Raw genomic sequence first — 21,251 nt, 5'->3', positions numbered from 1 at the left:
GCCCTACTTTTTTTTCCTAATAAATTCTACTCCTGGTCCTTGTTGCAGTGTTTTTATAAACCTCTTATATTCTATTCCTGCTAACTCTTCTACTTTAATTATGTTCCTTAACTTGCCTTGTTATAAACCTCCCCCTGTCCATGGATCCCTCCATCTTCTTCCCCTACCTTTTCCTTCCTTCTTTATCCTATCTCCATTGATCTGCACATCTTATCCCTCTCTGATTAATCTAAACACCCTTCTGTACCTATGCCACTCTTCCTTCCTTCCTCCTCCCCTTTATCCCTTTCCATTATTCTACATACCTTGTCCCATTACCATAATGCTATACCCTTCTATATCCCAGCTTATCCTATTCCCTCCCCCTTATTTCTTACCCTTTGTGGTATATATGTAGTGCTGGCTATTGAACCCATTCCCAATGTGAGTAGGTTTTCAGAACTATGAGTCCTTCTCCCCATCTCATGCCTGTGTGTCTGTTCTTCTTCAGTATTTCATTTGTATAAACATAATTACTATTTTATCTTTTAAAACAGTTTTGCTTTTTAGAAAGAATCAGAGTATATTCAACTCTCCCCCAATATTTTTTTGAGCTACCTGCTTACAGATGTCAATATTAAATATATGGTGTGCATTTCTATGTATAACACATAAATAATTTGTCCATGTTGAGTTCCTTGAAATTAATCTTTGATATTGGTTTTTCTATGATCTGCCCAAGTCTTCATTTTTCACCAACTTATGTTCTCCCTGAGGCACAAATTTGTTCTGCTTGTGGGGGAAATCTGGAGAGCTTGAAATTTTCTGATTTACTCTGCCATCTTCACAGAATCCTCTCATAGGGATTATTATTCTCTTTTTATAAGTTAGGAAACTGAGGCAAACAGGCATTAAATAATTTGACAGGATTTGAGTGCAGGTGTTCCTGACTCTAGATTCTTTACTTTATATATCTAGCTTTTCCTAAATTCTTCATATTGCCCATACTTTCATGTTTTTTGGATGCCATGTGGACAAAAAAGCATGAAAGACTTCTTGCAAATGGTAATTTGCAAGAATTTGATTTATAAAATTACTTCCTGTAAGAGAATTTACTCCTTTAACAACACCTTTGCTTAGGGTAATAAAAAGTAGAGTTTTTGAGGGCAGCCAGCAGCCAGATCTAGAGGGGAAATTGTGTGGCAAAAGAAAAAGAAAGTGATCATATAAGGAGAATTAGTGAGTAAAATTGTATCACAAAGTTTTTCCACAATTGGACAGTGCTTCTGTACTCATTTCCTCCTTCAGGAATTGATACATCTAAGGACAAGCTAAATCATAATTAAAGGGATAAAAGGGCAAGATTTTTTAAATAAAGCATATAAATTGTTTAAAAGAGGGAGCTCACAGGATACAAAATAAACCCACATGAGTCAGCAGCATTCTTATATATCACTAACAAAATCCAACAGTCAGAGTTACAAAGAGAAATTCCATTTAAAGTAACTACTGATAGTATAAAATACTTAGGAATCTATCTGCCAAGGGAAAATCAGAAACTTTATGAGCAAAACTACAAAACACTTTCCACACAAATTAAGTCTGATCTATCCAATTGGAAAAATATTCTTGGATAGGGTGAGCAAATATAATAAAGATGACAATACTATCTAAACTAATCTGTTTATTTAGTGCTATACCAATCAGACTCCCAAAAAACTATTTTAAAGACCTAGAAAAAATAACAAAGTTTATATAGAAAAACAAAAGGTCAAGAATTTCAAGGGAATTAATGAAAAAACAAAATCAAATGAAGGTGGCCTAGCTGTACCAGATCTAAAATTATATAAAGCAGCAGTTACCAAAACCATCTGGTATTGGCTAAGAAATAGATTAGTTGATCAGTGGAATAGGTTAGGTTCAAAGGACAAAACAGTCAATAATTTTAATACTCTAGTGTTTGACAAACCCAAAGACCCCAGCTTTTGTGATAAGAACTCACTGTTTGACAAAAATTGCTGGGGAAAATTGGAAACTAGTATGGCAGAAACTAGGCATCGAACCACACTTTTTTTTTTTTTTTTTTTTTTTTTTTTTTTTTTTTTAAAACAATTTTTTTTCAATTATATTAAAAATATTTGTTTTTTTAAATTTTGAATTCCAAATTATCTTCCCTTCCACAATCCCCTACCCCCTCATTAAGAAAACAAGCAATTTGGTATAAATTATACAAATGCAGTAACACAAAACATTTCTATATTAGGCATATTGCAAAGAAATATAGTTTAGAAAGAATAAAAAAAAGATAGTAAAGAAAAAAGTGTTGTGATCTACATTCAGATTCCCATCATTACTTTCTTTGGATAGCATTTTTCTTCTTAAATCATTTGGAATTTTCTTGGATAATTGTCTTGCTTAGAGTAACTAAATCATTGAGAGGATGGCCTGGTCCATCAGAACTGGTCATCATATAGTATTGTTATTGAAGTATATAATGATCTCCTGGTCCTGCTCATTTCACTCAGCGTCAGTTCATCGAACCACACTTAACACTGTACACCAAGATAAAGTCAAAATGGGTTCATAACCTAGGCATAAAGAATGAGATTATAAATAAATTAGAGGAACACAGGACAGTTTACCTCTCAGACCTGTGGAAGAGGAAGGAATTTATGACCAAAGAAGAGCTAGAGATTATTACTGATCACAAAACAGAAAAATTTGATTATATCAAATTGAAAAGTTTTTGTACAAACAAAATTAGAAAGGAAACAAACTGGGAAAACATTTTTACAATCACATGTTCTGATAAAGGTCTCATCTCCAAAATATATAGAGAATTAACTCTATGAGAAATCAAGCCATTCTCCAATTGATAAATGGAAGAATGTGAACAGACAATTCTCAGACCAAGAAATTGAAACTATTTCTAGCCATATGAAAAGATGCTCCAAGTCATTATTAATTAGAGAAATGCAAATTAAGACAATTCTGAGATACCACTACACACCTGTCAGATTGGCTAGAATGACAGGGAAAGATAATGTGGAATGTTGGAGGGCATGTAGGAAAACTGGGACACTTAATACATTGTTGGTGGAACTGTGAATACATCCAACCATTCTCGAGAACGATTTGGAACTATCCTCAAAAAGTTATCAAACTGTGCATACCTTTTGATCTAGCAGTGTTACTACTGGGCTTATATCCCAAAGAGATCATAAAGGGAAAGGGACTTGTATGTGCAAGAATGTTTGTGGCAGCCCTCTTTGTAGTGGCCAGAACCTGGAAACTGAGTGGATGCCCGTCAATTGGAGAATGGCTGAATAAATTGTGGTATATGAATATTATGGAATATTATTGTTCGGTAAGAAATGACCAACAGGATGATTTCAGAAAGGCCTGGAGAGACTTACATGAACTGATGCTGAGTGAAATGAGCAGGACCAGGAGATCATCATATACTTCAACAACAGTACTATGTGATGATCAATTCTGATGGACCTGGCCATCTTCAGCAATGAGATGAACCAAATCAGTTCCAATGGAGCAGTAATGAACTAAACCAGCTACACCCAGTGAAAGAATTCTGGGAGATGACTAAGAACCATTACATAAAATTCTTAATCCCTATATTTTTGTCTGCCTGCATTTTTGATTTCCTTCACAGGCTAATTGTACAATATTTCGGAGTCCGATTCTTTTTGTACAGCAAAATAATGGTTTGGACATGTATACCTATTTTGTATTTAATTTATACTTTAACATATTTAACATGTATTGGTCATCCTGACATCTAGGGAAGGGGGGTGGGGGGAAGGAGGGGAAAAATTGGAACAAAAGGTTTGTCATTTGTCAATGCTGTAAAATTACCCATGCATATAACTTGTAAATAAAAAGCTATTAAAAATTAAAAAAAAAAAAAAGTCAATGATCAAGATACTATGAGAAAAAAAAAAGAGGGAGCTCAAATATTTCCAAGAGTATTCAAGGTTGAAACTGCTGCTGGTGCTGCCTCTGCCTCCAAGATCCATAGCTGGTGTTGCTGACCCCATTCCAGTATCACAGACCTCTCATTTTAATCTCCTCAGTTGTATTCTGCTGAAAAAATGTCTCATTCTGACCTTTTGTTGACTATGCCACTAATAAATTCAATCTGACCTGTCATATTAAAGATGTTTGGTGGGGAATATTAGGGGAGTGGGGCTTGAATGTTCTTTCTATGGCACACTTCCTCCTCCTCTTTTCTCCCTAGTTTTCTTGAATTTAGTTTTGGGTCTGTTTTCATTTTTGTGTTGTCTGGCACATGAATTAATTTAATCTTAATCTGACTTATACAATAGAAATTTGTTCCTGTATTTTCTCCAGTTTTTATAATTCATATTTTGCTTTTCCTTCCTTGTTCTTCAGTTGTATTTTGATGGTTTGTTAGTCTACTGAATCAGTTCAACTTTTTTGCTGTTAAGTAACCTCCTTACCCTCATTCAGATCTCCTACCTAATAGCCATTCAAATATATCTATATTTCTTAAATTTCTGCTATAGTATTTTCCCCCTATTTCTATCATTTTCCTCCTCCTCCTCTTCCTCCTTCACAGAATTTTCCAATTTTGATCAGAACTTGTTTTCATTTGGAGCATTGTCTTTCATTGATGTTGTTGTTACTACAATATTTTTTTAAAAATATTTTTATGTGTTCTATTGTAGGGAGATTTGGAGAAGGTAGGTTTTTTCTGATGTTCCTGAAGTTGAACTTTATTTGATAAACTCAGAATCTGGGGAAGTTTTCTTAGTGCTACTTATAAACCATATTTGTACCTACCTAAATCTAAAGGGAAATTTCATATCATTGAGAAAATAATTTAAAATACCACTATGGATGAGTTGGATTTTTAGCACCTTTATTAATACTTTGCATTTCTTAAATAATATCCTGAAATGTTTTTTGTTTTCTTTTTGTTTTGATCCTTACCTTGAATAAAACTTCTGAGGAAATTCAAACAGAATGTATAACATTTTCTTTTGTGACAGGTTTATCACAAAACTATGAGGATGCTGCTTTAATAATATTTGAGGTTTACTCTGTTCATACTCTCTCTTTAGGATATCTAAAATGGCCAGTTCAGAAATTCGAAACTTATTTGTCTTTTGCTTGATATGAGAAGTGAAATCCTCATTATTTAATATTACTATGCAAAATCAAATTTATTGCTTTCTGATGCCTACTGCTAAAGGCAGCCAAATCAGATTTAGTTGAAGCTGAAAATATCCAGAGGGGTTTCATTAATATCATGCAACTTGGCCCAGTAGTTGCTGAGACTTTTCTCATCGAAGGCAAATCATAACTCAGAATATCCCTGCTGCCTTCATTATGTTTTTGATCCAAAGTCTAATTACATAGACTTTCACATGCCTGATCAGTCCTGCTGAGTAAACAGAGAGAATATGTGGCCTGAGCCAGGTAAAGCTGGGGCTGAAAGCTAATGCTGCTTTAAGCACTACCCAGTGGTGGTTATAGTTATCATTAATATCATAAATAAAGATAGCAGAAGCCCCAAAGGATGAAAAGTTACCCCAACAGAGAATTTTCCTTTTAAGTCTTGTTTAAAAAATTCCCAGCAAAAAAAAAAAAAAATATAGCAAAACAGGGGAAAAGAGGATCGGTTTATAAATAATGAGCAAGTCAGTATATTACAAAGAAGGTTAAAACAATATGCAGTAAAAAAAAAAAAAAAAAACAAAAAAAAAAAAACACCACCACTCATGGTTACCCTGTAAGAAACTTCTATTTACTTGGAAAATTGTCTGTAGACCACGTATTTATATTGAAGCACAGAGGGAAAAATAAATATGAATGTGGGGTGATCACACTCCTTTGTTGTATGTGGGAAATTCGGTCAAATTCGGTCCCCTTTTCTCTTTTGTCACATCATTTTAGGTGTGGGTGGAAATACTGTTGGAAATGGACATAAATTTGGAAATTAGTCTTGGAAGATGGTATGACTGATTCTAGGAATTTCTTGAAAGAATGGTGATTAATTTCTGTGAGTGCTCTTTTGAGATAATTCTTTGCAAGGACATTAAGATGCAAAAGTGAATATGAAATTGTTCCTCTGAGCAAATGTTTTAGAAGATGTCATAGAACAATCTGTAGTAATTCTTTAAATATATCTATAAGGAGCAATTGAAAGACAAGAACCCCATTGTTTTACGGAAAGGACTCTTCATCTGAACTGATCTTTTCAATCATGTTCATCCTTTGTAATCATCTCCATTAGTATTATATTGCAGATGGATAAAGATTGTATGTGCATGTATACGTGTGTTATGTGTTTGCATACACATACTCTCATGTATATAAATGTGTTTTGGCTTGGCTCTGAGATTTTAAGGGGTAGAGAACTCCAGGTGATGAAATTAATAATTATTCTACATATCACATTAGAGTTACATGGATTACAGATGTTAAGCGATTTGAATTCTCCTCATGCAGCCATTGTGTTTTTTTTTTTTTTTTCTTACTCCAAGACTAGCTTTTTAGCCTCTGTTTAGTCAGGAAACAGGCAATCAACAAGGATTTCTTAAGAGCCTACTATGTACCAGGAATGAGAGATGGGAATTCAATAAATGAGATATTCCTGTTTTTTAAAGAGCTTACATTCTGTTGGGGGACACAGTAAGGACACTTAAAAATATGTAAAGAGTATGAAATAGTCCTTAATTTTCCTATTTGTTATTATCTCTCTCCACTCTTTCTCTCTTTCCCATATGGATTCTCTGTTGAGTGAAATTTTTTTGTGGCTAACTGTGCATGTATTGTTCTCTCTTTTTATTAGTTCAGATGCCATTGAGGGTCTAGTGTTACCCATTCCCCACCTTGTTTGCATAGACTTCTATGTGTATATCCTAATGGTATGAGAAAAATTTCCCTATCTTTCCTTTTTTTTCTCCCTCTTGTATTCTTATTCTTTCCTTTTCCATTCTTCTTTTAAGATCATTAAAAAAATTTTTTTTGTAGAAAATAGAGGTTTTAAGTGACTTGTTCAGGGTCATACAGCTGGCAAATAACTGAAGTCAGATTTGAATCCAGATCCTCCTGACACTAGGACTGGTCCTTTATCAACTATACTATCTAGTTGCCACTAAGATCATTAAAACTCAATGGAAGCATTCCTGAGATCTCTGTTAAAATAAGGCTTTTTCTGTGACCCCTGACAAAAAAGAGGGACATGTTCCATTTTTGCCTATTAGAATAAAAAAAAAAATATATATATATATATATATATATATATATATATATATATATAGCCCTTCATGACTGTTTGCTTTTGTTTACCTTTCTGTGTTGCTCTTGACTCTATTGTATGCACACATATTTGCATGAAGCTTTGGCCTTTTCATGAGGGATGTTATTTTTTTCTTTTTGGAAGTGTGTGTGGGATATGTTCTGTTTTATTTAAGATGCACTTTTTTCTTCCTGTAGCAATTTGTAGCAAATTCTTTTTTGTTGGGTAAATTATTCTTGGTTGTAAGTTTTTAGTTTTTGCTTTATAGAAAATATTCCAAATCCTCTGCTTGTAATAGAAGCTGCTAAATTGTGCTTTAGTCCCCATTGTGGCTTTTTTGGTTGGTTTGTTCATTTTTCCATTCTTTTGACTTTTCTTTTCAGATCACCTCTGCACATTTCTGGAGTATCTGGATCCCTTTTTCTATTGTTTTCTTTCTGTTAGAGGATTTTGTTATTCCAGGATCTCAAGGAAGGCTTAATTGGGGACTTGCAAGCTTTCAGTGCCCCAGTATAATCTAATCCAGGGCAAATTCTTCTTACTCCCCTCCCACCCCCCCCCTTCTATTCTGAGTTCTGCAATTTCCTGACCTTGCTTGATTCTGCATAAGATCGCTCGGGGCTTGTCCCTGGTTGAAGTTCAATAGATTGCTGCTAGCCTTAGCTGCTATGAAAAGCTATGTGGGTATAAAGTGACAGCATTGTAGACTTCTCTTGGGTCTAACTATAGCTATTCTGCTATAAGCCTCAAACTGATCTGGAAGTTTCACTCAAGTATTGGAGTGTGTGTCAGATCTATGTGTCTGCTGCTTGGTTTTAAACTTGCTCATTGCCAGGGCAAATTCTATGGCTCATGACCCTGTGATGTCACTGCGAACAGGTCCCCTTTTCATTCTACTCTTGATCTCTGACCTAGAACACCAATTGGCACCTATTTCTGTTCCCTGAAAAGTTTAGGCCCTTTTGTGATATACTTGAGGCAAATTTTGTATTCAAAAGGCCATATGCATGCCTTAAAAGGTCTTCCTGGATGCTCTCAATGAAAGCATTAAACCAATAGGAATCAACTGAGAGAAAGGCCTGGAGAGACTTACACGAACTGATGCTGAGTGAAATGAGCAGGACCAGGAGATCATTATATACTTCTACAACAATACTAGATGATGACCAGTTCTGATGGATCAGGCCATCCTCAGCAACGAGATCAACCAAATCATTTCTAATGGAGCAGTAATGAACTGAACTAGCTATACCCAGAAAAAGAACTCTGGGAGATGACTAAAAACCATTACATTGAATTCCCAATCCCTATAGTTATGCACACCTGCATTTTTGATTTCCTTCACAAGCTAATTGTACAATAATTCAGAGTCTGATTCTTTTTGTACAGCAAAATAATGTTTTGGTCATGTATACTTATTGTGTATCTAAGTTATATTTTAATATATTTTACCATCTACTGGTCATCCTGACATTTAGGGGAGGGGGTGGGGGGGTAAGAGGTGAAAAATTGGAACAAGAGGTTTGGCAATTGTTAATGCTGTAAAGTTACCTATGTATATATCCTGTAAATAAAAGGCTATTAAATTTAAAAAAAAAAAAAAAAAAAAAGGAATCAACTGAGAGAGCTTCTAGGCTGACTAAGGATTCTTGAACATATCCCAATTCTGTTGTTACAACTGCTGTCAATAAAGTGGTAAATACTATTTACCACTTGAGTAGCAGACCAGACCCAGTTACAATGCTTGCTCCACAGTCTCTCTGAGGCACTTCATTATATATGATGTCTCTCCTCGAAGTAGATTCCCTATCTTCTTCCATATATGTAGCATTGCTTCATACATATTCTGTCCAATATAAAGAGAAAAAAATAAAAGTAAACACAAAATAATTAAATTCAAGGTAGTTTGAGAGGGAGGACATTAATAGTAGCGTGGATAAGCAAAGGCTTCCTGTAGAAAGTGGCATTTGAACTGCTTCTTGAAGGAAGAGAGGGATTTTTTTTTCCCCAAGGGGAGAGCCAGGACAGGAAATGAAATATCTTCAGTGAGGAAACAAAGTTTGGGACCAGATTTTGTAGGATTTTAATAGCTAAGCAGAAAAGTTTATATTTTATTGTTAGGGTCAATCGTAAACCCACTGCATTTTACTGAGGGCCATAGGCAGATTTGAGTTTAAGGGAAATTTCTTTGGCGACTGTGGAATTATCTGAAATGGGGAGACACTTTAGTCAGGGAAACCAATTAAGAGTCATTTGCAATCATCTCTGTGAGAGGTAAAGACATCATAAATAAAAGTGGTGCGCATGTGAGTAGAGAGAAGAGGTCAGAGGAGGGAGATGTGTAGGTAGAAATTGTAAGATCTGGCATCTGATTAGTTATACTTGGTGAGGGAGTAAAGACAACACTAAGATTAGAAACCTAACCGACTGGGTTTAGAAGAGGAGTGGCTTTGGGATAGAAAGTTATGAGTTCTTATTTTGACTTATTGAGTTAGAAATGTCTCCTGAATATCTATTTTGAAGTGACCAATAGGAAATTGATTAAGGGCTGAAACTCAGGAGAGAGATTATGACTACATATATAGATCAGGAGTCATTGGCAGAGAGATGATTAATTAAATACAGGGGAACAGATGAAATTATCAAAAGATAAAGTATATATACAGAAGAGTAATGACTCTAGGACAGAGCTCTGGAGAACAGCCACTCACAACATGTGATCTACATGATGAACCATTCAAAGTGATAAAGGAGTGCTTTAATGAGAAATCCAGGAGAGATGAGTATCAGAAAGACTTAGAGAAGAGAGAGTATCTAGAAGATGAGGGTGGTCAGAAGTGTCAAATGCAGCAGATGAGTGGAAAAGAATGAGGTTAGATAAAAGATAGTGTATAGAAACACACATGATATATATATTTACTTGAACATTCATTTAGTAAATGAATGAAAAAGGCATTTATTAAATACCATGCACCAGGCATGATGCTGAATGTTAAGGATTCGAAAATAGAGAATATATTCCTTGCCATTAAGGATCTTAAATTCTAATGCAGAAAACACATACAATAGAATATCAAGCAATATGGCATTTTATTCAATATCTAGCAGTATGGCATTTTATCCAATATCCAGCAAGTGACATTTTGGTTAGGAAAGTTAAAGGGATTATGATCAGAATCATAAAGGAGTATGTTGCTACTTTCTTTATAGCAAGGAATAAATAGTGTAATTAAGTATATATGGCTTTGATGAGAGGAAGGTTTATCTCTTACTCAGAGACTGGAATAAAGGAGAAAAAAGTGGTTGTTTATTTCATTTAGATTGTGAAATGAGAAAGGGAAAAGAGATAACTTTTTTTTTTCCTTTTGTAAAATATGAGATGAGTTCTTTTGTGAGAGGACTGGGGGAAGGGAATGGCATAGGAGACTTGAGGAGAGAAAAGAAGTTTTGAGAATCAATTAGGGAAGAATAAAAGTAATATAAATGTGTAGTGGGCTCAAAACAGTTTGTATGACTTCTAGCCTGATTCCATTTCTTAACACATGATTAGGAACAGAGAATGTGAGTAGTGGAAGGTCATATGGATTTGATGTCTTACAAAGTGTGATTAGTGATAACAAGTGAGCAAGGATCCAAGCAAAAAAGGCTAGTTTATAAAGTACTTAAGTTAGAGTGGAAGAAAAGTGTAGCTAAAATAGGAATTGTGATCTGGGGAAGGCACTAAAGGATAGAGTAGTTGGAGGTCACTGAAGATGAAAAAGAGATCTAAGAGGGATAAAACAGGGAGATATGAAATAATAATAACTTATGAATGGTTAGAGTTCTTGAACATGGAAGTAGAACACTTATTAAGAATGTTGTATTCTTGTTTGAGTTGGAGTGGAGGATTGAGGTCATGAGTTGAGAAATTGAAAGGTAAAGATATTTGAACATTCTCATTAATATTAATAGTCTTTAGAATGATGGCAGTACATTTAGGGGAGGGGGTGGGGGGGGTAAGAGGTGAAAAATTGGAACAAGAGGTTTGGCAATTGTTAATGCTGTAAAGTTACCCATGTATATATCCTGTAAATAAAAGGCTATTAAATTTAAAAAAAAAAAAAAAAAAAAAGAATGATGGCAGTAATTTGGATGGATGATAATTATAAAGAATTCTATTTGGAAGGGACTAAAGAGGCCATCTAGTTCAAACCATACCTTCAAAAATATCAATTCTTTAAAATCTCCAAGGAGTGAAAACTTACTGTCTGCCTAGAAATTCTACTTTTGGATAACTCCATTTGTTATCATAGCTTACATTTTTGTAATGTTTTCAAATTTGCAAAGTTTTATACACATCTCATTTGATTCTTATAGTTAGGAGTCAGTTACTTAACAGTGAGGAAGGGGAAATATTGTCCTTTCAGTTGTTAGATTAACAGCCCCTGAGATCTGGCTTGGGGGATAAGATTGGTTCTAGTGAACCTCAAAAAAGCAGTTTTTTAGGTAGTGGTGGTATTGGGTTATTGAATTCACAGGAGGGAACAAGAAAAGGTGGCAGAATGGATACTGGTTGGGCTTGGAGTTTGGAATCCTGCCTTAAGCACTTACTAGCAAACATTGATTAGTACTCTCTTCACTTAACTTTTCTCAATCTCAGATACTTCGAATATAAGTGGAAGGAGTTGGACACAATGATTTAAGTCCTTTTGAAAGGAGTGTAGATAGCTTCTAGGTGAAACAGCAGTAAGGAGGTCCTCTCCCTCCTCTCCCCTCCTCCCTCAGTGCTTCTAAAGCCAGAAGACCTTCAGTGATCCTGAGGGTCCCCCTCACACATTAGAGTGCTATTGTTATAACAAGCTCTCAACGATCTGAAAAGTTCTGGACTAGGAATATAATAATATTTCTTCCCTTAGATTTAAGGGAAGTTATATTAGGATTCCTGAGACTCTCTAATCTTAGAGTACTATTATTCTGTCAATGTCTATCAATGATTCTAAAGTTTTCTGGCCTTAGGATAATCTTAAATCTCCTGGTCAGTGATAACTTAACTTCCTGAGATCACTCCTCAGTTCTAGCTCCAGACCATAAAATTAGCATATCAATGACATGAACTACTGGATAAATGTGTCTCCTTTTTCTTGGTCCTTTGCTAAATTCTCTTGGATCTTAGCTCACTTCAGTTGGTGTTACAATTGCAATAAACTTGGAGATGGATTCAAGTCTGCAAATTCTTTTGAGACATCTCACAACATTGGTCTGCAACCTTAACCTTTTGCAGTCCCTTCTGAGCCTCTAACACTTTATAGCTATAAATCATTGATCTTTTGATTATTCAGACTCTTCCTTTGAGATCAATGTGGTATATGAGAAAAGATGGAAAAAGTTCTGGGAAAAACAGAATTGAATAGGAGGAAGAAAATGAATTAGCTTGCTTTTGTGAACTTACAGAGTGCTTTTAGCGATCCCAGGCTGACAAAAAGCCATATTATTTTACACCAGTAGTTTTCTAGTGAGGCATTGAAGCTCTGAATCATGGAAAGCTATGCTCTACAACAAATAAAAATTTGGGGTTTTACTATATTGCCAGAGAGTGTAAATTTGTGAGCAGTAATAACTTATTTAGTTCATATAAGTAAAGAAAAGTTGGAATCTTTTTGTTCACTACAATGAATTCTTTTACAAGGCTATTTCTATTTGCAACTATTAAAATAAGGAACATTGCTTTTATATGTGTATATATTTTCAGAATAAGAATTCATTGTTCTTTGAAAATTGTAGTTTGAAATTTAAAACATTCTAGTTCTTTACTTTATGCTGAAATGATTTTTAACATTTGTTACCAGGAAAAATTATTAAGTACAGATAACTTACTTGGCATCTGTGAAACTCATGAGGGAATGAATTATTGCTCATTTCTATAGATTCCTTTTTACCATGCTTATTTATGTTAAATCTAAGAGGTTTTAAAGGGAAATGAGGTTATAGTTGCAGAAATGCCTGAGGAGACATGCTATCTCACTGATGAATCAATTAATCAACCAACAAGTGTTTATTAAGCTCCAAGTCTCCACTGAGGATACAGAGGTAAAAATAGAACTACCCCTATCTTCCAGGGGCTTATATTTCAATGGAGAGACTACATTCACATGGTGGCATCATAACTTGGCTTTTTGATTGGATATAGTAGCTGTAGAATTATGATGGTTTTGTCAGTATAAAGAATTCAACTAAGGATTCAACCAGTGAATACCACATGAGGTAGGACTGTAATAAAGGCCCACTTACAGAACAAGAGACCCAATTAAGATCAACATGTTAAGATAATGAGTACTCCTCACTGTTAGTTTTCAGGAACAGCTTAGCTGTAAAATTTAGACTTTCTCTGAATTGTACCACACTCTGCTATCCAGGGCCTTCTGATCTTTCAAAAAATCTGGATTTTCTCCTCCATTCTCATCACACACATCCTTTTAATGTCTTAATTTGTAATTCCAACATTATTCTGGACTTTCTGATCCCAAATCTTGCAATTTTATCTTGCAATAAATACCCTTATAACATTTTTTTGTATTTGATTCTTCTCTTTACTCACACAGCTCTTACCTTAGTTTAGCTGTCATTACTTCTCACCCATATTATTGTAGTAGCCTTCTAATTGTGATGAGATTCGGTGCAGGGCAGAGAGTTGTGGGAACCCCTTCTGGTTGATGCAGGCCCTTCTTAAAAGAATTTATGAACTCGAAAAGTTAGACTGGCAAAAAGAAGTTTATTGGTACGGCGAAGTCAGCTTTTGCTAACAGGTTGATTTCCTTAGTGGCAAGGTGTAGACAGAGAAGTAAAGGTCTAGCAGAGGAGTGCTGGCAGAGGGAGAGAAAAGTTCCTAGCAGAGAAATCCCTACAGAGAGGTGAAGAGGGGTGTGGTCCTGTTAGAGAAATAGGTGAGAGAGATAAAGAGGGGTTAACACTGAAAAGAGAATGCCTTCTCAGCAGGCAGAGGGTCCTTGAAGGCAGCTATGCCCAGGAGAGAGGTTCCTTGGCCTGGCATGTCCTGCTTTTGGCCCTCTGCAAAGAATGAGCCCCAAAATTGCTCTTTTAAAGAGATCCGAGATTGAAGTTTCAATTGAATGAGGTTACTTACCCCAGGTCTAGATTTCCAATAGAATGGGACAGCTTACTGGGAGTGGTTGAGCCAATTTTCAGCTCAACAGAGATCCATAGAAATCTAGATCTCCAGCTTGGACTGAGTAGGAGTGGTCCAGGACTCAAATAGTCCCACCAAGATAAACAGAATGAAACCACTTTATCTTGAATTCCCTGGGTGGGTCTTTCTTAAAGGCAGAGTTCAAGGAGAATCTCTCCTTCAAGGAGCTTCTCGAGCGCTTTTCCTCATGGCTCACCCCCAAAGTCAGAGAGAGAATTTCAGGGTTCCCCACATCAGTTTGAATCCTTGTCTCACATTTCTTTCAAAATGAAAATTAATTTTCTTTACCCCATATCTGAACATATGACTTCCCAATTCAATTCCAGTGATGACTTATTGCCTTTGGATAGTATGTAAACTTCTCTGTTTAGCTTTAAAATCCTACACAACTTGGTTTCAATTTATTTTCCTATCACTGGGCATTATTCTCCATTCTGAACTGTTGTTCTGGCAAATTGACTTTTTCTTTGTTCTTTATGCACAATTTTCCATTTATCTTCCAATCTCTTTGACTTTTCAGAGTTGTCTACTATCCACAGAATGTATTCCTATTTTACCTTATAAAATCCTTTTCTTCCCTTAAACTGTAGCTCTAGAACCATCTTCTTTTTGAAACTGTTTCTTATCCTTTGAACTGGTCTTGTGCTCCCTCTTAAACTACTTTGCATTTGACTACTTTGTATTGATTTACTTTATATTTAACTGGTACTTGTTTTCTGGCCTATTGTGTTGTAAGATTCTTTTGAGTAGGAAGGGGTTCAGTCTTTGTATTTATGTTCATGATGACTGGCATATGATACTTAATAAAAGCTTACTGTCAGTTCATGGATTCTCTAGACACTTCATTCTTATGGTTGTTGCATCCCTCTCATATAAGTCAAATTCGAAAAATAAAATTGTAAAGAGTTCCTCTCTCTTCCCCTCTCTTCCCCTCCTCCCCTCATTTTCTTGGCATCAGGCTTTATTATTTTTTTTTTATTTTTTCCATTTTAATAATTTTTTATTTTTCCAAATCCATGTAAACATAGTTTTCAACAATCACCTTTGAAAAACTTTTTCTTCCAAATTTTTTCCCCTCCTTTTCCCCTGACTTTCCCTAGACAGATATATGTCCTGATAATAGGTTAAATATGTGCAATTCTAAACATATTTCCAAATTTGTCATGCTGTGCAAGAAAAATCAGATCAAAAGGGAGAAAGAAAAAAAACAAGCAAACAAACAACAGAAAGGTGAAGATACTATGCTTTGATGCACATTCAGTCTCCAGAGTGTTCTCTCTGAATATGGATGGCTTTTTGGCATGAGGCTTTGAAGAAAGTAGTGACATGGTGAATTAAAATATTGTGCCACAGTTCCCTTTTGATGTCCTGACCTAGTTTCCCTAATTATCCTATTTAGTTACTCTGCCTCAGGTTATAAACTTTTCCTCTTTTTTTTTTTTTTTTTTTAATTTAATAGCCTTTTATTTACAGGTTATATGCATGGGTAACTTTATAGCATTAACAATTGCCAAACCTCTTGTTCCAATTTTTCACCTCTTACCCTCCACCCTCTCCCCCAGATGGCAGGATGACCAGTAGATGTTAAATATATTAAAATATAAATTAGATACACAATAAGTATTCATGACCAAACCGTTATTTTGCTGTACAAAAAGAATCAGACTCTGAAATATTGTACAATTAGCTTGTGAAGGAAATAAAAAATGCAGGTGGGCATAAATATAGGGATTGGGAATTCAATGTAATGGTTTTTAGTCATCACCCAGAGTTCTTTCTCTGGGCGTAGCTGGTTCAGTTCATTACTGCTCCATTGGAAATGATTTGGTTGATCTCGTTGCTGAGGATGGCCTGGTCCATCAGAACTGGTCATCATATAATATTGTTGTTGAAGTATATAATGATCTCCTGGTCCTGCTCATTTCACTCAGCATTAGTTCGTGTAAGTCTCTCCAGGCCTTTCTGAAATCATCCTGTTGGTCATTTCTTACCGAACAATAATATTCTATAATATTCATATACCACAATTTATTCAGCCATTCTCCAACTGATGGGCATCCATTCAGTTTCCAGTTTCTAGCCACTACAAAAAGGGCTGCCACAAACATTCGTGCACATACAGGTCCCTTTCCCTTCTTTAAAATCTCTTTGGGATATAAGCCCAGTAGTAACACTGCTGGATCAAAAGGGTATGCACAGTTTGATAACTTTTTGAGCATAGTTCCAAACTACTCTCTAGAATGAAAACTTTTCCTCTTAATGTTTGATGAGATAAAGGTCAACCTCAGTTGCTCTGCCCCAAAATCTCAGGCTGTAATCATTCCCTCTTAAATGGTTGATGAGATAAAGGTTTATATCTTTAGGTTATAGTTATTTATTCTTAATGTTTGACAGGATAAAGGTTTATCCTTTTTAGATGTCATTAGAATATCAGTAAACTCTCCAGTACCTCCTTCCATTGTCATCCTAGGTGCCTCCCCTTCCTGCCCTCCCCCTTAGATTATCCCCATCCAGGTACCTCCCCCATTATGTCATTGTTCTTGTTATCCTATAAAAAAGCTTGCTCTCTGATATTTAGTGATGGATTCTTTGAGATGGTAGTCTAGTCTAGCCCTCCAAGATCCATTTGGTCTCCGTATATCTGTCCATTTAATAAACTATTAAATTGGTCTCTAACTTCTGTCTTGCTCAGTTTCTCCGGCATTACAAAAGTAATAATTGTCTATGCCTATACCACTTCTGGAATATAATAGTTTGTATCTATTGGGCTTCTTGAATGTAAACACTGTCACTTGTAAATTTGAATTAAAAAAATTTTTTCCAGGCAGCCACTATGAAAGTGAAGAAATTAGAAGAAAATATTGAAGCAGAAAGAGCAGCGCACCTGGAATCCAAATTCAGCTCTGAAATTATCCAGGTAACATTAACAATTTTCTGTGTAATTCTTTAAATCGGTTAGAAAATCAGATTTCAAATTTAAAACCTGAACTGTGAGAGAATTACTATGCTAGTGGACAGATTACTCATTCTGTAGTTGTCAGAGTATTCCAGGTCAGATCCCACCTTTGAAATTACCTTGGTGACCATGGCAAGTAGTTTAGCCTTTTTGGGCCTCTCTATCTTCATCTATAAAATTTGAATTCTGGACTAGATGAGTTTCTGTTGGTTCCAAATCAGTTATTGTTTTCCTTAGTTCACATGTTGAAATCATTTGTTAAAAGTTGTAACATTTTGTTTTGATGTAACACATGTTTCTGTACCTTATGAAAATTACCATATATTTTGTACATGTTTTATATGTATTTATTTCATGTACATGTTGTTTCCCCAATAGAATGTAAACTTGGGGACAGAAATTTTTTCATTTTGTCTCTGCATTTCCATTGCTTAGTACAGAACTTACTATATAGTGTATAGTTATACAAAATGAATTCACACAACAGCTTTTTCTAAGAATATATATCTCATTCTGCTGGTCTTCTGTAGTGATCATTAAATTCTTAAATCTCACTGGCATTTCTCTGTTAATGATTTTGAACTTTTAAAATTTGATTACATAATAAATTTTTTCTTTTTGAGAATCATGTCCTTTGATCACTCTCTTTAGGAATAGCTCTTAAATCTTTTATGTTTGTGTCAATTTCCTGTAATTGTTCATTTAGGTTTTTATCTGTTATATTTAATGTAAATTTTTTTTCCTAAACCATAATTTTTATTCTAAATGAACTGCCTTTATTCTGCAAGAACTTAATTATATTATGATTTAAATGAATTTTAAAATTCTCATGAATTTTCAGTAGTTCCTATCAAATAGTCTTTTACTAGATACTTAATACTAGTTTTCTATTTGGGATTATTGAACACTAGACTGTTTATTATTCAGATTTCCTTGTGCTTGTGCTTATCTAATCAATTTCATTGATCTACTTAAAAAAAGTTTATCCATTACCTGGTAGTTGTTATAATTCTTGCTTTGTAATATAGTTTGAAGTCTGGCCGCACTGAGCTTCTCCCCTTCCTTTTTAAACATATCAAAAGGTAGTTTTTATTAAAATAAAAACAATTAGATATAAGGAAAAACATAATAGTCCTTAGTTCCACAATAAATATTCCATAGTATCACTTACAACACTGTATTATATGCTTCTTGCCTCTGATAAAAGTCTAGAGCAGACAGTGTCTGTACATGAAGTTTCATGTGGAAAGGATGCTGACTAAGTTTTAAAAGTTGATGATAATATTAACATTTAGGTAGCACTTATTATATGTCAGACATTGTGCTAACAGCTTTAATATTATTTTCTCATGGGATCCCCACAACAATGCTGAGAGTTAGGTCCATTTTTTTAAATGGCAAAACCGATGCAAACAGATTAAGTGATTTGTACTGCATCACACAGCTACTAAGCAACTGGGATTGGATTTGAACTCAAGTCTTCCAGGTCTATTGGGATTACTCTATCCAATATATCATCTAATATTATCTATGTTTAATGCGTTTTTATTTATTTCTCAATTTTGTTTTAATTTGGTTTGGGCTGCACTGTAGAATGTTGTGAGCTGCATATGGCCCAGTGACCATGTTTCATATCTCCGGTCTAGATGGAGCACTATCCTCTGCTGACTGAAATCCATGGGATATGTTTCATCATTTGAGAATTCTGCAATTTGGAAGTCTTAAGATTCCCCAGGGTCATAATGCCTCTCACCTAATTTTATTTGAATGAGGTCTATAAATCTAGTGGCTACCCTAGAAGGTAGCATCAGCTGATGGGTTATTGCCAAGTGGCTACTCCAAGGAACAAAGGGAGAGGCAAACATGTAAGGAGTTTTTAATTGGCCTCCTTGTATTGTTTTTGTTTTAGTTTTTTTTCAGTCAAGTCCAGTATTTCATGGCTCCATTTGGGGTTTTCTTGGTAAAGATACTGAAGTTGTTTGCCCTTTCCTTCTCCACTTCATTTTACAGATGAGGAAATTGAGGCAGGGTGAAGTGACTTACCCAGTGTCATGCAGTTAGTGTTTAAGGTCAAATTTGAACTCATCAAGATGAGTCAGATCTGGGTTTCCATCTACTGTTGCCACCTAGTGCCCCTAGGATGAAGTTGCCAGTGATAAAATGAGCCTGCCAGGAGAAGCAGCTCAGCCACTCTCCTTATTGGTTAGATTGAGTAATAGGATCGGAAGGTCACATGATTTAGGGGTGAATGTCTTAACTGTGGAGTTGACCTTGGAGGTTGATGAGTTGCCAAAAGTCAAGTTGGTTCCAGTGGGAATGTTTTCTCTGTAGTTAATCTCACCAGCTTATCCTTCTTCTGGGGGAAGTCTCTAAGATAGTGGAGGCCTTCTTCCAGCAAGGCAGCTGGAGGGTATAATGTGTGGAATGCTGGTCCTGGAGTCAGGAAAACTGGCCTCACATACTTCTTAGCTTAAACCTATTTGCTTTTTAGTAAAATGAGCTGGGGAAACAAATGGCCAAACCACTTCAGTGTCTTTGTCACCAAACCCCAAACAGGGTCACTGAAGAGCTGAATGCAATTAAAAGAGTTCAATGACTAGTATCTGTAGGCTTCTTCCATCTCTCTCACCACCCTTAATCCCATCTCAAATTTACAACACACAGATTGCCTCATCCATTGCCTCTCCACAATAAAAGCTCATTACCAGGAAGCTCATCATCGGGGAGATTGCTTCAGCTGTGGTGCTTTATCTCAACAGACTCTCAGCAGCTTATTTCCCTGATTGAAGTGCTAGCAGGTGGAGGGAAATCTTTTCCCAAAGCTTCTATATAAACGGGGTTCAGAAGCTCAGAAAACTTCTCATTTCTCATCAGATTTCACTTTTTAGATTCCATTCACCATATTTATGCCCTTGGGATGAGGGACACTTTTTTTTACCTTTTATGTGTCTTCCCCTTTGGATTATAAGCTTCTTGAGAGCAAGGATTTTTTTTTTTTAATCTATATTTACAGATATTTAGCACATTGCCAGGCATGCAGTAAATGCTGAATAAATGTTTATTTCACTGTTGTATTGTACCCACCCACTTCTTGTCCATATTTGGGTCATTTCCTTAGTTACTTTTTATTGCTTTGAAGTTGGCTTCTTTGCCTACTCTGATTTACTTTGTTGCTTTTACTGATGACATCTCGGTTTACCTCTGCTACTCTTATAAAGCCCATTAAATCTAATCTCTCAAAGGAAGGCTTAAGAATTACTCTTGAGCCAGAGTGTAGAGGGCTGAAACTCCAAAAAGGTATGCTTGAATCAGACAACTGGGCACTTAAGGCTAATTACCTATTCAATGTGAGACAATGACTATTGGCATATATCTGGATAAATGGCTCTCCTCACAATTGGTGCTTGCTGAATGATTGGTGTTAAGACAATTGTAGGTAAGGACTGGAGGGCTGAGGGAGAGAGGCCAGAGGCACTTGGTGGCAGGATGAGGAGGAGAGAGGCTGGTGACTCTGAACTACAGAATCCAGGATTTTGCTTGTCTGTCTCCTTCACTTCTCCCCCTAAAGACTAAGGACTTTAATTTATCCTGACTCTGGCCAACCCCAAGGCTCTCCAGGGAGCTAGCCTGTACTTTACACTAGAGAGTGATTATTTTTTTTAGGAAACAGTGTGTTAGAAAGAACACAGCATTGAATTTGATTTTGGTTCTAGTTCTAGCTTCTTAAATTTTAAATAATACATTTGATTTTTTTTCAGTTAACATTTTTTTTTCCTTGCTTCGCCTCCCCCCCCCCCCCCCCCCCCCCCCCCCCCTTTTATTAAATAACAATAACAACAAAAACCCTT

General features: G+C 35.6%; 1 protein-coding gene across 7 annotated transcripts in view; it reads left to right on the top strand.

The window, feature by feature from the left end:
• Positions 1–21,251, top strand: part of CCDC171 (coiled-coil domain containing 171) — a 418,598-nt gene that overhangs the window by 82,600 nt on the left and 314,747 nt on the right. For all 7 annotated transcript variants that reach the window (XM_031961543.1, XM_031961537.1, XM_023497955.2 and 4 more), the window contains one exon: positions 17,272–17,364. In XM_031961543.1, coding sequence (XP_031817403.1) covers positions 17,272–17,364 — 93 coding nt within the window. The remainder of the gene's footprint in view (positions 1–17,271; positions 17,365–21,251) is intronic.

Source organism: Sarcophilus harrisii, chromosome 1 (genome assembly GCF_902635505.1).
Source record: "Sarcophilus harrisii chromosome 1, mSarHar1.11, whole genome shotgun sequence".
NCBI lineage: Eukaryota > Metazoa > Chordata > Mammalia > Dasyuromorphia > Dasyuridae > Sarcophilus > Sarcophilus harrisii.
Note: the sequence above shows the minus strand (reverse complement) of the source record. Positions and strands in the feature narration are given on the sequence as shown.